The sequence below is a fragment of the Vulpes vulpes genome, chromosome 2, assembly GCF_048418805.1.
Source record: "Vulpes vulpes isolate BD-2025 chromosome 2, VulVul3, whole genome shotgun sequence".
Classification (NCBI taxonomy): domain Eukaryota; kingdom Metazoa; phylum Chordata; class Mammalia; order Carnivora; family Canidae; genus Vulpes; species Vulpes vulpes.
The window spans coordinates 101,415,681-101,433,180 of NC_132781.1; the positions used below are offsets into that span (position 1 = coordinate 101,415,681).

Here is a 17,500-nt window from a genome sequence, read left to right on the forward strand (position 1 = left end):
AACAGACTAAGGCATACGAAGAATTAATTATAAATGTTTTGGGATATCTGAATATGAGACAGGGCATAGGGAGTAAGTTAATGCTTAGCAATAGCAAAAAACTCTTATCACTGCTTGGGCTGTAGGATTGCAATAAGGAGATGGTCTCTTCAGAACCCAGAAGCTGAGGCCATCTTGAACCATGGCAGATTCTAATTTAGACATAGCCACTGATGGAGATATCATAAAACCCAGAGAAAACAGAGGAGAAATATCCTGGTACCCTTTTCTTCTACCATCCAGTCTCCTGCCTGGGAGTCCCACAGACAGAATCTAGCAGAGGAGGAAGCCAAGGGAACAAGTGGTGTGGAAAATACAATTTTGAGATCTCAGCTCCCCAGATTCAGGACATGGAAGGTCATGCATGGATTTGAGGGCAAGCAGACCGTTCCATTCTCCTTTCCATATATTTCAGTTTGGCTTTCATGTTTTTCATTACTTTGTTTCCCTGTACTGCATCCTTATTGTAATGTGGATTACATACAATTTACCCATTTAATCATTTTAGAATGTGCAGTTCAGTGATATTAAGTACGTTCACATTGTTGTACTGTTATCACCACTATCCATCTCCAGAAGTCTTTCAACTTCCTAAACTAAAGCTCTACCCACTAAACAATAATTTCCATTCATTCTCCTTCCTCCATGTCCCTAGTAACCACAATTCTACTTTCTGTCTCTGAGTTTGACTATTCTAGGTACTATGTATAAATGCAATCATGCAACATTTGCCCTTTTGTGACTGCCTTTTTTCACTAAGCATAATGTCTTCTAGGCTAACCTCTGTTGTAGCATGTGTTAGAATGTCCTTTCCCTTCTAAGGCTGAATAATATTCCATTGTATGTACATATAGCATTGTGTTAATGAGTCTCTTCCATTCCATTGATGGACAATGGGAGTTGCTCCCACCTTTTAGCTATTGTAATACTTCTGTGAACATGAATTTACATATATCTCTTTGATAACATGCTTTCGGTTCTTTTGAATACATACCCAAAAGCAGAATTGTTGGTAATTCTGTGTTTTTTTCTTTTTTTTTTCTTTTAAAGATTTTATTTATTTATTCATGAGAGAAAGAGAGAGAGAGAGAGAGAGAGGCAGAGATGCAGGCAGAGGGAGAAGCAGGCTCCATGCAGGGAGCCTGACGTGGGATTTGATCCCAGGTCTCCAGGATCACGCCCTGGGCTGAAGGCAGACACTTAACCACTGAGCCACCCAGGGATCCCTTCTGTTTTTCTGAAGAACCATTATCTCATTTTCCATAGTAGCTGTACTATTTTACATTTCCACAATGTACAAGAGTTCCAATTTCTCCCAACCTCAACAACACTTGTTTTCTGTGTTTTTGTTAATAGCCATCCTAATGGGTATGAAGTAGTATCTCATTATGGTTTTGATTTGCATTTTCCTAATGAGTAGTGGTGATGAGCATCATTTCATTTGCTTATTGTCCATTTGAATATCTGTTTGGACAAATATCTCTTCAAGTCCTTTACCCACATTTTAAATTGGGTTATTTTGTTATGTTGGTGGAGTTCTTTTTATATTCTGGTTAACCCTTTATGAGATACATGATTTGTAAATATTTTCTTCAATTCTGCAGGTTTTTTCATTCTGTTGATAGTGCTCTTTGATGCACAAGAGCTTTTAATTATTATGAAATCCAGTCTGTTTTATCTGTTGCCTGTGTTTTGGTGTCCTATCCAAGAAATTGTTGCCAAATTCACTGTTACGAAGCTTTTCCCCTATGTTTTCTTCTAAGTTCTTTAGTTTTAGGTCTTATGTTTAAGTCTTTGATACATTTGGGGTTAATTTTTTCTGCCTTTTTTTTTAAAGATTTATTTATTGATTTGAGAGAGAGAGAGAGAGAGAGATATTGAGAGATTGAGCATGGTGGTAAGGGGTAGAGGGAGAGAGAGAGAGAGAATCCCAAACAGACTTCTTGCTGAGCCCAGGCCCCATGCAGGGGTGGGGTGGGTGTTGGGTTAATTTTTTGCATATGGCGTAACATAAAGATTCAGCTTCGTTCTTTTACATATGGTTGTCCAGTTTTCTTAACCCCAGTTATTGAAAAGATTGTTCTTTCCCTATTTAATTATCTTGGCAGTCTTGTTGAAAATCATTTGACCATGTATATGAAGTTTCATTTCTGGGCTCTGTAATTTATTCTTTTGGTCTATATGCCAGGATCACACTCTTTTGGTTACTGTAGCTTTGAAATAAGTTTTGAAATCAGGATGTGTTGAGACCTCCAAATTTATCCTTCTTTGTAGGATTTTTTGGGTCATTTGAAGTTCTTAGAGATTCCATGTGAGTTTTAGGATTTTTTTTTTCTATTTCTTTTTGGGATTTTCGTAGGGAATGCATCTGTAGATTGTTTGAGGTAGTATTGACATCTTAACAGTATCAAGTCTTCCAATATGTGAGCACAGGATGTCTCTACATTTCTTTCTTTGTTTCTTGTTTAATTTCTTTCAGCAATGTTTCGTAGTTTGCACTATACAAGTCTCTTGTCTTGCCCCCTTGCTTAAATTTATTCCTAAGTATTTTTTTCTTTTTGATGCTATTGTAAATAGAATTGTTTTCTGAATTTCCTTCTCACATTCATTGTTAATGTATAGAAATTAAACTGATTTTGCATCCCACAACTTTCCTGAATTCATTGATTAGTTCTAATGATCCTTTTGTGGCTTCTTTAGGGCTTTCTACATAGAATATCAAGTCATCTGTGAATAGAGAAATAGGGATAATTTTAATTTTCCCTTCCAATTTGAACGTCTTTTTTTTTTTTTACTTTTGATATGGAAATGCTTTATTCTTTTTTAAATTTAATTTTATTTGTATCCCTGGGTGGCGCAGCGGTTTGGCGCCTGCCTTTGGCCCACGGTGCAATCCTGGAAACCCGGGATCGAATCCCACGTCGGGCTCCCGGTGCATGGAGCCTGCTTCTCCCTCTGCCTATGTCTCTGCCTCTCTCTCTCTCTCTCTGTGTCATTATCATAAATAAAAAAAAATTAAAAAAATATATATTTAAAAAAAATTTAATTTTATTTACATTTGATTAATTAACATATAGTGTATTATTAATTTCATAGGTAGAGTTCAGTGATTCATCTGTTTAATATAACACCCAGTGTTCATTACACATTCCCTCCTTAATGCCCATCATCCAATTACCCCATCACCCCATCCCTCCAGGAACCTTCAGTTTGTTTCCTATGGTTAAGTGTTTGGTTTGTCTCCATTTTTTATTTTTCCCTCTCTTCCTCTATGCTCATCTGTTTTGTATCTTAAATTACACATGAGTGAAATTATATGATAATTGTCTTTCTCTGATTGACTTATTTCACTTAGCATAATACCCTCTAGTTCCATCCACATTGCAGATGTCAAGATTTAATTTTTTGATGGTTGAGTAATATTCCATTGTGTGCGTATGTGTGTGTATGCACACAACATCTTTATCCATGGATGTCTTTTATTTCTTTTTCTTGACTACTTGCATTGGTGAGGACTTCTGGTACTTTGTTGAGTAGAAATGGCGAAAGTAGGCCTTGTTGCCTGTTCTTGTTCTTAGAGGAAAGGCTTTCAGTCTTTCACCAAAGAGTGTGATGTTAGCTATATGTTTTTTATAGATGATCTTTACTATGTCCAGGGAGTTTTCTTCTATTCTTACTTTGAGTGTTTTTTTTTTTTAAATCTTGAATGAGTATTAAATTTTATCAAGTGTGTTTCTGCATTAATTTAAATGATCATTTTTTTACATTTCATTTTGTTAATGCTATGTGTTACATTGATTGGTTTTCATATATTGAACCATTCTTGCATTCCAAGAATAAATCCCACTTGGTCATTGTATATGACTCTTTGGCTGTGCCATTGAGACACTTTGAATATGCTATTGAATTCAGAGTGGTGGTATTTTATTTGAAGATTTTTGTCTCAGTGCTTATTGGGTTATTGGTTTGCAGCATTCTTTTCTTTGCCTGGCTTTGCTATCAGGGTAATGCTACCCTCATAGAATGAGTTAGGCACTGCTAAGTCCTCCTAAATTTTTTGGAAGAGTTTAAAGATTCTTAGTACTTGTTTTTTAAGAGCGTAAGGTGTTAATTTTTGTTTAAGGTGTTAATTTTTCCTTTAATGTTTAGTGGAATTAACCAGTAAACCCATGTAGTCCTGGGCTTCTATTGTTGTTGACATGTGTTTGATTACTGATTCAATTTCCTTACTTGTAATAGGTCCATTCAGATTTTTAATTTTTTCATGATTAAGTCTTGGAAGATTTTGTGTTCCTAAGAATTTACCCATTTTATCTAGTTTATCCACTGTGTGGGCATGTAAATTTTCCTAGTTCAATCCTTTCTATTTTTATGAAATCAGTAGTAATGCTCGCTGTTACATTTCTGGTTTTCTTATTTATGTCTTCTCCATTTTTTTCTTAGTCAGGGTACTGACTAAGATTTGTCAACTTTATCTCTTGAAGAACAAACTCTTGGTTTTGTTGGGTTTTCTCTTTTCTTTTTTACTTATCACTGCTCTAATAATTTGTTATTTCCTTTTTTTTACTTTTGGCTTTCATGTGTTCCTCTTCCTCTAATTCTAGTTTTAGGGTATGAAATTAGGACTTGAGATTTTTCTTCTTTTTTAACATAAGCTTCTGTACCAATAAACTTGCCTCTTTGCACTGCTTTTGCTGCATACCTCAAGTTTTGCTATGTTGTATTTTTATTTGCTTCAAGATATTTTCTAATTTTCCTTGTGGTTTCTTGTAGGACTCATTAGTTGTTTAATAGTGTGTTGTTTAATTTCCACATAAATGTGGATTTTCCAGTTTTCCAGAATTTAGACAGAATGATGTCTAAGTTCATTATGTTCTGAGTGAAAAAGGTATTCTGTATGCTTTCAGTCTTTTACATTTACTAAGACTTGTCTTATGGCCTAACATATGGTTTATCTTGAAGAACGTTCCATCTACACTTGAGAAAAATGTGTATTCTGCTATTGTTAAATGGAACATTCTGTATGTGTCTGTATAGACCACCAATTGATCTATAGTGTTGTTCAAGTCCTATGTTTCCGTACTGATCTCTGTCCCATTGTTTTATCTGTTACTGAAGGCAGGGTACTAAAGTTTCCTGCTACTATTGGAGAGCTATTTATTTCTCCTTCAATTATATCACATTTGTTTCATATATTTTGGAGCTCTGATGTTTTGTGCATCTATATAATTGTTATAACTTGATTAGTTAATCCTTTTAGCATTATATAGTGTCTAGCATCTTTCATTTCAACCTGAAGGACTCTCTTTAGCAGTTCTTGTAGGACATATTTAGTGGTAATGAACTCTCTCAGCTTTTATTTATTTAGGGAAGTGTTCATGTCTCTCATTTTTAGGACAGTTTTGCTGCATATAAAATTCTCAGTTTACAAGTTTTTCTTTCATCACATTAACTATATTATTCCACTCCCTTCTGACTTAAAAGATTTCTGCTGGGAAATCATGTGAATGATGAATTGCTTTTCTCTTGCTGCCTTCAAAATTCCTTCTTTGTCTTTGACTTTTGACAGCTACATTATAATGTATTTCAGTGTGGGTTTCTTTGGATTTATCCTTGCAGTTTGTTGGGCCTCTTGGATCTGTAGATCCATCTACATGGATTTGTACATCCCTGTCTTTTCCTTAAATTTACAATGTTTTCAGCTATCACTTCTTCATATAGTCTCTCTGCCTCATTCTCCTTCTAGTACTCATAATGCTTATGTTGGTTCTTCTGATGGTATCTTGTAAATCCATTAGGCTCTGTTCATTTTTCTACATTCCTTTTTCCCCTCAGACTTGATAATTTCAAATGACTTGTCTTCAAGTTTGCTGGTTTTCTTCTGTCTGTTCAAGTATGTTTAAACCCCTCTAGGCAATTTTTCAATTCATTTATTTTAATTTGCATATCCAGGGTTTTTGTTTGGTTCTTTTTTTTTTTTTTTAATAATTTATCTCTCTTTGTAGGTACTCTCAAATGTTCCCTCTATCTCTAGTCTCTGAAGATAGATTGCATAAGATGACATACTTTCTTAAATATTTGATTCAATTCCTTGGTAAAATCATGTGAAATTTTTCTATTCATTTCTATCCAGCATTCAAGAAATACTTAGAGAGTACTTCCTTTGTGCCTGTCATGGAGTTAGAATCTTTGGGATATATCATTGAACAACCTGGATAAAATTTCCATGCTCATGGGCTTACATTCTAGTAGTATAGAAAAACAATAAATAAAACATAATAAATAGGAAGTGATGTAGTATGAAAGGAGGTAAAAAGTGTTATGAAAATAGAGCAGGGAAAGCCAGACCAGGAATTTGGAGGTAGGATGGATTGGAAGAGGGCAGGTTGGCATTTTAAACAGGATGGTTAGGATAGGACTTATTTAGGAGGTGATGGCTGATGCAAGTATTAAAGGAAGTGAAGGACTAGGCGATATTGGTATCTGGAGAAAGAGCATTCCAGGCAGAGCGAAGACACAGCCCAATGGGAGATCACTCCTGCTGTCTTTTAGAATAAGCATGAAGGCAGTTTGGTTATTTTAGTAAAGCAGAATGAAGTGCAGGTGTACAAAATAGTCAAAATAAGTGTTGAGGTGAATGATAAGATCCTGAAGTAAGATACTTTTTTTCACTATATTATGGTCTTTTTTCTATCATGAAAAAAAAAACCCAGCAGCTCAATATATAATAAATCAACTTATTTTATTTTTTTAAAGATTTATTTATTTTTTCATGAGAGGGACAGAGACAAAGGCAGAGAGAGAAGCAGGCACCCTGCAGGGACCAGCACTGGGATCACTCCCTGAGCCAAAGCAGATGCTCAACCATTGAGCCATCCAGGCATCCCTATAATAAATCAATTTAAAAAGATGATGATCTAGCTTTTAAAATGGAAGTACCTTTCTGGAATTATGGTAAATACATATGTCAAAATATAGTAAGTATATATGCCAAAAAGTTATTTAGCATATATGATCATATAATTAAGAAGTTAGTTTTCATTTTATGAGCTAGAGACTTATTTTTTATTCTGTGAGTACTGAAGGATTAGAAAAAAAAAAAGGATTCATTGCCATGTAGAATACTACTGTAATCATTAAATAATTAGTTGTTTACTAACTCACATTTTAATTTAATATTCTTAAATAATCAGTAGTGGAAAAAGTACAGCTTAAGATTCAGAAGACTTGCTTCTATTCTAAGTTTTTGAATTCTTTAATGTTTAATTTTGAGGAAGTCATTTGAGGCTTCATTTTACCTACTTGTTGGGAGTTTGGTTTTTTTAAATAAGATTTCACTAGGTGTGCTTTTGCTATTCTGTGATTATTGTTTTATAATGTTTTATAATATAACAATGCACTACTTTAAATATTTGTCTTACCAAGAATTGTTAAAGAGGAAATTATGTTTTGGACAACCTTTAGTTCATGTTTAATGTCCAGCTCCAATACTGCTTATTTTCTGTATCTTTTCAATATCACTTCAGAATTAATTGCATTTTCACCTGGCCTACTCTAGCACTTTATGCTTGTTTCTATTATCTATCACTTTTCATATTATTACTTAGATCTGTCTATCTTTAAGTTGCATATCTTTGTATCCCCATGATTCTAAAATACTCTAAACACGTTAGGTGTTCAGTCATTCTTAATTGAATTCTTATGCCTGTATATTTAAATACCAGGAGTTAATTTCTAATAATTAATGTAGGAGAAATTAAAACCGTGTTCAATAACACTACCACTTGAAAGGCAGTATCCCATATAATGAATGTTTCTTGTGGTTAAAAACGCTTATTTCAGGCATTTAACAAGATTTAATTTGGCCTTTTGGTCTAACTTTTACATTATATGGGTGGCATAAATGCTTATTTGCATGACTCAAGCATATAAATGTAAGAAGTAGTTATCTTGTCACTGATTGTGAAATCACTAAAGTGGATGATTATTACTGATTACTTCTTATTTATTCCATTGCATTTTGGATCAAAGGCACAAATTTCATAAAGATTAAGTGTTCTAAGAACTATTCATAAGTGTGTTTTTATATAGTGATGTAATTTTTAGCAGGCATTCATAGCCATTTACAAGATGATGTGCCCTTAAGTATAATGAATCAGAACATGATCGTTATTTTGTTCAGATTTTCAAATTCTTTTCAGCTCTCCCTAATCCTTATTTTTCTCCCTCATTTAAAAACTTCTTTTGAAGAACCACATTGATTAATTTATTCAACAGCTGTAATATTTAGCATCTACTATATGCCAGGCATAGAGTCAGGCATTATTAGATTTGGATGTGAACAAGATAGCTGAGGTCTATGTTATCAGAACAGGTAAACATTTGCCCATTTTGCCAAATTTACTAATTGCCCACCATATGCTAGGCATTGTTCTGGGATTTGCAGATACAGTAGTTAAAAAAAAAAAAAAGTCTTTACCCTGTTGTAGCTTACATTCTAAAGGAAAAATAAAATATGTGGGGAAAGCTAACTTTATGTAGCTTTTCTTTTCTCCTTCCTTCCTTCTTTCTTTCTCTTTCTTTCTTTCTTTCTTTCTTTCTTTCTTTCTTTCTTTCTTTCTTTCTTTCTCTTTCTTTCTTTCTTTCTTTCTTTCTTTCTTTCTTTCTTTCTTTCTTTCTTTCCTTCCTTCCTTCCTTCCTTCCTTCCTTCCTTCTTTCTATTTCAAGATTTTATTTATTTATTCATGAGAGACACAGAGAGAAAGAGACATAGACAGAGGGAGAAGCAGGCTCCCTGTAGGGACCCCAGGATCAGGACCTGAGCCAAAGGGCACCGCTCAACCCCAGGTGCCTCCCAAGAAAGGCCTTTCTAAGAAAGTGATGTTTGAGTCAAGATCTGAAGGTGGGAAGGAACTGAAGAAACAGATTAATGGAGGCCAAACAGCAAACTTCAATGATAGGTAATGAGAATGAACTCATGTTTGATGCGCATTGGTATGTAGTTTTCAGGATGAAAAGTTCGTGGTGTTAAGGCATTTATTGTGGCTTTTATCTTTTAAATTAATTGTTAAATAAGGGCATCAGTTGGGAAATTTCATGGGAGAAGATAGAGAAAAACACTTTGTTTGAAAAGAGAAAAATGCGAGCAGAGGGATCACTGTGGAATATTGAGAAAGGAATAGGCAAACTAGGGAAGCACAGTAGGACATTTAGTGAGTGGTGAGGGTCTGTGTAGGTTTGTTATCTGAAGTGGAACCAGTCAATGTGGCTGGGTAGTTTTCTCTAACTACAGGCACAAGTGTGAAGAAATATAGGGTTTAACCAGAATTGGGTTTTTTTGTTTGTTTTTTTTTAATCCTGAGAAACTGATGGTAGAGAAAGAGGAATAAGAGTGTTGAGGGTATTTGCAAGGAAGTCATAATAATTCAAGCTATAGAATTGATGCTGGTAAAGAAGCAAATGAAGAAGGAATGAAGAATGAATAGGGTTGGTGGCAATATGGAAAGTGAGAACTCAGCAGATCCGTGGCGTGGCTGAGATTGAAAATTGTGGTTAGACAAATGGATTTCATGGGCTAACCTTATTTCATAGCATTAATACCTATTTGTTAATAGATGTATTTCTGCGTGTTCACGTACACATACAAGCACAACTGTAGGCAACTCTTTAACATTGAAGATAGTGAGGGTTTGCACAGATAATTGAAAAACTATAAGGGCCACCAGAAGTTCTGGGAGCTCTTTCTGTTACTTTGTTTTTCCCTTGTAATTTTATACAAATGGTTGAATGTAGTATAGGGAGACTATAGAAGGTTAAAAACACTACTAGGAAGTCAAGAAACCTGGGGTCTTATTTCAGGTTACATATAACATCTTCATTTAAAAGTCACCTGACCTCATTGGTCATATGCTCCTAATTATTTCAGCACCGTGCCAGGTGTTGGGTCTGTTGTGTGATCTGGTGTGATCACGGATAGAGTGCTATGCAAGTACAGAGGTGAGGCATGCAACCCAAATGGAATGGAGAATGGTCTCATTGAGAGGAAATGACATCTAAGCTAAGATCTAAAAGATAAGTAGATGTTGGAATTTAGTAAAAAACCACAGGTGGGGGATGCCTGTGTAGCTAAGTGGTTGAGTGTCTGCCTTTGGCTCAGGTTGTGATTCCAGTGTCCTGGGATCGAGTCCTGTATTGGGCTCCTCACAGGGGGCCTGCTTCTCCCTCTGCTTGTGTTTCTGCCTCTCTCTCTGTGTCTCTCATGAATAAATAAATAAAATCTTAAGAACCATAGGTGGAAGTGGGAGGGATTCATGTCCATTAAGATCCTTAAGCAAGAAAAAAATGACTCTAAAAGATCCCGAGTGACTGGTTTGTAGTATCTGAGAGAAAAGGTGAGGCATTAGCCTAGGGCATAAAGCAAAGGCCATACTTTAAAGGACCTGGTAGGTTGTGTTAAATTTCCTCATAAAAGAATTATAGAGGGGACCCATTATTGTGTTTTATAGAGGAGTGATATTGTATCTTATATGTGGGATTTACCTTGTCAACATCGAATTTTATCATCTTTAAGGTTAATTCTAAAATTTTTTATTCATTGTATTAATACCTGAGTATAAAGCAATATATCAAAGTAATTTAATATGTGCCTCTTATTTTAATATGAAAAGAACGAAGAGCAATTAATATGGGACTATATTAAACAGAAATAAAGCCCTGTTTACAAAGCATTATTAAACTCATATTAATCTGTTTGCAAAAAGAATTGAAATTAAAATTTTCTATAATTCTGAGTGCATTTGGTTGCTGCTGTGTATTTTCCATCATATCAGTGAAATGTTAGATAATTTCCCATGAGTTTATGTGTGCCATTTAATATCACCAATCAAATGTAGCTGAAACTGTATTTTTTCTCTCCAGTGATTTAAACTTGTGAGATGCTTCCATTAACTGGAAAAACAATTATCTTTGATAACTTTCCTGATCCTTCTGATACATGGGAAATCATCGAAACTATTGGCAAAGGAACTTATGGGAAAGTTTTTAAAGTGTTGAATAAGAAAAATGGCCAAAAAGCAGCAGTGAAAATCCTGGACCCAATTCATGTATGTCAGCTTATTTTTCTTTTCTCCTGCTAATTAACTTTGTTTTTATTTGTACAGGGCAGTAAAAAAAAATCTGTAACTTGATTTATTTGTCGTAACATCAATTACAGTTGAATGTAAAAAAAAGTCTATTTGTTAGGTTTTTCTTGTTTATACACTTAACTTATAGGGACCAATAAATACTTAATAAATGAACAAATATATAAGTAAACAAATAAATAGAGCTCTCAAGAGCTCAACAGTTGACTTAATGTTATTTTCTATTTCAGAAAGTTCTAAGAACATGGACTCAAGGCTCTAGAAATAATTCTAAAATGCCATCTTGGCCAGATCTCTTTTTCTCCTGCATTTATTTAAGACTTTAGGCAGAATGTCCTTAAGCTAATGCAGAAATATTTTATTTTAAATTATAGTTCTTGCAGAGATGGGAGATTAATTTTCAGGTTTGCCAAAACGTTTGCAAAATGTTGTCACTTATAATCTGAGTGAGTTTCCTTGTGAAGAACTGAAATTGCACGTGCAGTCCTTATGGCCTCTTTAAAGTGATGCCTTAGTGGAGATCCTCTTTGGCTTTTTTTGAAGCCTTTTTTTTTTTTGCCTTGAAGAACATAAAAAAGTTGATGAGAGTTTTTTTTTTTTTTCTTGGAATGACAGCTGGCTGTTTTGGAATGTTTTTAGCTCCTGGGAAATATATAGTTCTCCCATAGCACAGAGGTGAGCCAGAATGAGCTCAGTGATCACATAATCCCCAAAGTTCTACTGAGAGCAGTTTCTCCAGTTACTTGACTCTTGCCTTGATGGAGTGTGCCATGACAGAGGTGACGTGATATGTCTGGGAAAGACGTGGGACTCCTGGTCCCTTTCATAGCTCTACACTAATAAACTGTAGGATACTGCAAAGGCCTCTGAATATCTTAGGGTTGGTCTTTCCTTTTTATTGTTCATTTCTGCTAAACCAATTATAACTATAGTGTTTCATATTAGTTTGAGCAGAGGAGAAGGGAGAGTGGGGGTTTATTTTCAAGCAATAAGTTAGATACACTGGAAGAAAAAAAAAAGACAGCTATATATAGGCTTAACTGATGCCAAATGTTTCCATATTCACCTGTTGGAAAGTTCTTACCATTTAAAAAAAAAAAAGATTTTATTTATTTATTTGAGAGAGACCAAGAAAGAGAGAGAGAGTGAGAGCAGTGGGGGGGAGGCACAGAGGGAGAGGGAGAAGCAGGCTCTCCACTGAGCAGGGAGCCCAATTCAGGACTCGATCACAGGACCCTGGTATCATGATCTGAGCTGAAGGCAGCTGCTTAACCGACTCAGCCACCCAGGAGCCCCAGTTCTTACCATTTAAACTAAAGGGAGACACAAACCAAGCTGTACCAAAGTCACTGTACCTCTCTCCTTTGGTCTTTGCAAGTAAGGTTTGGGATTCAGGTGGACTCCCCCTGGATCCCGTGTCTGGCCCCATAACCAGCTATGTCTCTCCCATTCCTCTACTTCTTAATGGAGAAGGAAAAATGGATTATGAATACATATGGCCATTATTTTTTTATAATTTACTCATGTTTCATATGATATGAACTTTAAAAATCACATTTGGTTTTATTGCTTTAATGAAATATATCAGTTTTATAACTGGTATAAAATTTGTTCTTTTACAGTGCTGATTCTTGTCATAGTACATGTATGTTTCTCTAAGAATTATTTATTTCCTCTTCATTTATCATGTCACAAGCCAAATAAAAAAGATTTATAACTGAGAGATTATAATCTTAATAAAATAAATTTAAATGCATCCCAAGCATTTTGCAGAGTGGCTTTTTTATTAAAAGAATCTATTATGAATTTTGATATGGTAAGTTTCTATCTGAGAAAGGGAAAAAATGAACGGGCTTAGAAGGTGGGAAACAGTCAACTTGCAGTCTGGTCGTGGATCTTATACTAACCAGCTCTGTGACCAACGTCTCTGAGCTTTAGATTCTTTTTCTAAAATTAGAGTTCTCCTCTAAAATTCTTTCTGGCTCTCTGAGTACATGATTTTGTCATAAAACAATGTGGACACTAAATGTTACTGTAAAAACAGTATTAGAAAGCCTTCTAATTACTCTTCTTATTACTCTGAGTTGTTTCACATATTGTGGTTTTCTAAAAACATGACTAAGTGGTTATCCTGCATCTTTGTTGACAGGGTAGCAACCTTTTCTACTTCTGGCAAATGGGCCTTTCGCTAACTAAAGCTGTATGCCATGTTATGTATAACTTTATTTTACTTTTTTGGAAAGATAGGAATTTATTGCTTATATGACTAGCTTTTGAAAGCTTCTAAACATCCTATGTTTCAAAGAAACAAAATGAACCGGCTAGGTTTTTATTTCATATCAATGGCTTTGCCACTGAAACAAAGTTAACACTGCAAGGAAAGGAAGATTCTCTGGAATTGTTCTTTGTGTATGTTTCTAATTGTATACAAAAATAGTCTTTTATTTGTCCCCTTTTAACTCGATGAAATCAACATAATTAGAGATGTATTTGATTAGCAGGAAAATCACAACCTCTCCCCTTAAATAATGGCATGAGAAATTTCAGTACATACTATGGAGCACAATAAAAGCCATTAGAACAATGGCTTGCTTTGACCAAATTAAATTCTCTATTTGGTGGTCTCTAATATGTCTCTTTGCCATAATTCATGTTTTTCTCACTGTTTTCTTCCTACGACTTTTTGTAACTAGGATATGGACGAAGAGATTGAAGCAGAGTATAACATCTTAAAAACACTTTCTGACCACCCTAATGTGGTCAGATTCTACGGGATGTACTTTAAGAAGGATAAAACAAACGGAGACAAGCTGTGGTTGGTTCTCGAGGTAAGTGTTTCAACATTACCTGTGGAAATTTAGTGTCCTCTCGGAAGGACCGAATGTTCATATGACATCGACACCGTGAAGCCGTTCCTTTGTTATGTTCCTGGCTGGCGATGGCCTCAGCAAAATATTCTGTCCGGTACTGGCCTTATCCTTTTAAGACACATTAGGAAATTAAAGAAAAGCCTCAAAGGAAAAAAAAGCAAGCCTCAAAGACTATTAAAGAGTAAAGGGAAACATCTCCACAGTGAATGACTCAAGAAACAAGGATGCTTTTCCTTGCAGAAGAACAAGCTTAAAAGGGACTCCATTATAATACTGATTTATTCATCCGTATTTTGCTCAGCTAACACGTGTCGGAGGGTCTGTGCCAGGTGCTAGGGCACAAGGGAAAATTAATGTAAGTGAGGCTTCATTAGACAAAAATGGTAAGCTGTGATTTTTTTTCTGTCCTCATTGAATACTAATGCCATAAATACCTGCAGAACCAGGTATTTACATTTATTAACCTTATCAGAAATGGTGTGGAATACTAAATAAGTTGTCAAAAGGAAAAGCTGTAGAGTCTCCTGAGAGGAGGTTTGGACAGTTCTCTCTGATGCAGGAATGCATAGGGGAAGGTGCCCTGTTAAAGTAACTGCCAGCCCTAGAAGAATGTAGTTTTTCTAATTTTCATTGAATATTATTAAAATGAGGTAATTACTTATTTTGATAAAATTTACAAGTGTTTTTAATAGTTGCTTCTATCAAACTCAGGAGTAGTAAAACCTTTATTGGTCGACTGTAATAACATATTTATTGTGTTTGTTATGATTTTTATTAGCGTTTGATTATTGTATTTCTTTCAGAATGTCCTGTTGGTTTTTCTGCAGTGACATACATATAAATTGTACTGTTTTCATACTTTTTTTTCTATTATGGTTTTTGAATGATTTTTAAATGACTTTAAAATGGATGATCATTGTAGAAAATACTTGAAACTATAAAAAGAACCCCTCTTAACATTTAACAGTTCCTTCATCTTTTTTTGTATGTTTTAAATGACTGGTAGTATTATTTATGAAGTTATCCTATCTTGGTACTTAATATAATTTCAGATAGACTTAATCATTTTTACCTTTTGCAAAATAAATACGTTCACTTGGTTAACAAAAAGCACGTAGAACTGAAAGGCTTTTAATACAGAGCAGTAGTAATGTAGACCCAGTTCAGTGGGACCACCTTCTCCTGAGCAGATCTGTGCTTTTGATGTGTGCCTGGAAATGTATGGCTCAGCTTCTCTACTCTTTCATTTTGTAATCTGTGTTTTGAATTTTTAAAAAAGATTTTGTTTATTTATTTGATAGAGAATGAGAGAGATCATAAGCAGGGGGGATGAGGGAAGGGAGAGGTAGGATCCCAGTGGAGCCTGGAACTCCATGAAAGACTTGATCCCAGGACCCCGGGGTCATGACCTGAGCTGAAGGCAGATGCTTAACCAATGAGCCACCCAGGTGCCCCTGTGTTCTGAATTTTGGCAAGGTTGCTAGTTGTGCCCCTAGGACCCTCTGTCCTCTTGCTCCACAGAGGTCAGCCATGTATCAGACCTACCTCTCTGATATCTCTGCTGCTTACCTACCTAGAAACCCACTCTTCCCCGAGTATCTCCCCTTTCCAGTTCACTCCCCTGTTTTAGACACCATTCAGTGGTCTATGCCTTCTTCTCATTATCCACTGTACTGATGTCACCAAATCTTGTGTGCATTCAGTTCAGTTTCTCTAGGCAATAAAACCTCCAGTTTCTTGCCTGGATCTGTGTGTGTGTGTGTGTGTGTGTGTGTGTGCGCACGCGCGTGTGTGTGTGTTGTGTGTGTAGTGTGTTGATATTTTGTATGTGAGATGAGAGAGTGTCAATCTTTTGATTAGAGACTTCAAAAGGTCCCTTGTGTCCTGCCCCCTCTTCTCCCAGCTTCTGGGTAAATGTGCCCAGGTAACTACAAAATAGCCCTCACCTAGAGCTTTATTTTGTGGCTTCCTCTGCACTTCCAAATCAGCCCTCCCCGCTAAACTGATCTCTATGACATCATCTGCTTTCCATATTGAAAACCTCTGTTGAAATCTCCTGTCCACTGCTCTCCCCTTTTCCATTCTTTTTTCTTGGGGTTTAAACTTTTTGATTTCCTTACCAAAATTTTAAAAATTTTTTTGTTTATTCATGAGAGACACAAAGAGAGAGAGGCAGAAACATAGGTGGAGGGAGAAGCAGGCTCCCCACAGGGAGCCTGATTCAGGACTTGATCCCAGGACCCTGGGATCACGACCTGAGCCCAAGGCAGTTGCTCAACCACTGAGCCACCCAGGCATCCTCCTTTACCAGCATTTTAATGGAGATTCATAAGTGAGAGGAAATACGTTTATACATTTAGTCTGCCACCTTTCATTGAACCATGGAGCCTTTCAGAATTGTGAGATAGTATTTTCCAGAACCTTTTCAAAACCCGAAAGTATGTATTACATTACTTTATAGAAGTTTAAAAGTTTTTTAAGTAATCAGTTGTGTTCTTTAAAAATAGGCAGTGTATTATGATTTGAGAATTACTTTGTTTTTCTCTATTAAGATTGCCTTATATTTATAGTTAAATCACATTAAACAAAGCAAAACTTTTAGTCATCTGAACTTTACCTAAGTAATAGAATGTACATTATGAACTCAAAACATTTTGCCTTGAATAAATGGAGAATTTTCAAAGTTTACTTCATGTTTGTGCATGTGTATTTCAGGTCTGATGCTGTGCTGATTCTTAATGCAGTCTTGAATAAAATTCTGTATATTTATATCCTTAAAAACATTTTCAGTGATGCATCTTTAATTTTTTTCTATGTGGAATCATTGGTATATTAACATTTGAATGGAGTCACAGGTATTCTGCTTAAAGTAGGCCTACATGGGCAAGGGCACAAGGTATAGATCTTTGCCCAGACTTTAAAAAAATTGAGTGAGATCAGTCATTTTCTTTTATGTCTATCAAATCCGTGTTCTAATTATATTGTCATTTCTCAGTATTGTCACTTGGAATTAGGCAAGAGTTGGAGACACCTGAACATAGTTAAATGTTCTTTTCTGACAGCAGACAAGATTTGATTAAAAGGGTTTGGAACATCCAGTACAAAGCTGCTTCCTGAGCTAATGAATCAGTAGAGACTTAACAGCTTCTTTGAACTTTGTCCTTGTGTTTTACTATCAGATGGAGGAATTAGAAATATCCCTAAATGACTTGAGAGAAAAAAAAAGCTGGTAGTTTATTAAAATGGTATTTTGAAAATCTGATCTATCTCAATTTACAACATGGGGGGATAAAGGGAAGCAGGAAGTTGGCAAACTGTATATAAGATAATTGACATATGTAAATTAGACTAATTACATATACACTGAAGTGGCTAGATGTACAATTACCTGATTTATAAACATGAATGGTACAGGTGCTGCTCTAGAGGTACTTTCAGAAAATTGGCTTG

At 35.4% G+C, this 17,500-nt stretch overlaps 1 protein-coding gene across 6 annotated transcripts in view; it reads left to right on the top strand.

Moving 5' to 3' along the window:
- MYO3A (myosin IIIA) overlaps positions 1-17,500 on the top strand; it is a 372,796-nt gene that overhangs the window by 130,328 nt on the left and 224,968 nt on the right. For 5 of the 6 annotated variants that reach the window (XM_072742032.1, XM_026013647.2, XM_072742058.1 and 2 more), the window contains exons 3-4: positions 10,957-11,141; positions 13,874-14,008. In XM_072742032.1, coding sequence (XP_072598133.1) covers positions 10,974-11,141; positions 13,874-14,008 — 303 coding nt within the window. In that variant the 5' untranslated portion in view covers positions 10,957-10,973. The remainder of the gene's footprint in view (positions 1-10,956; positions 11,142-13,873; positions 14,009-17,500) is intronic. The other variant, XM_072742050.1, reaches the window with a different exon arrangement.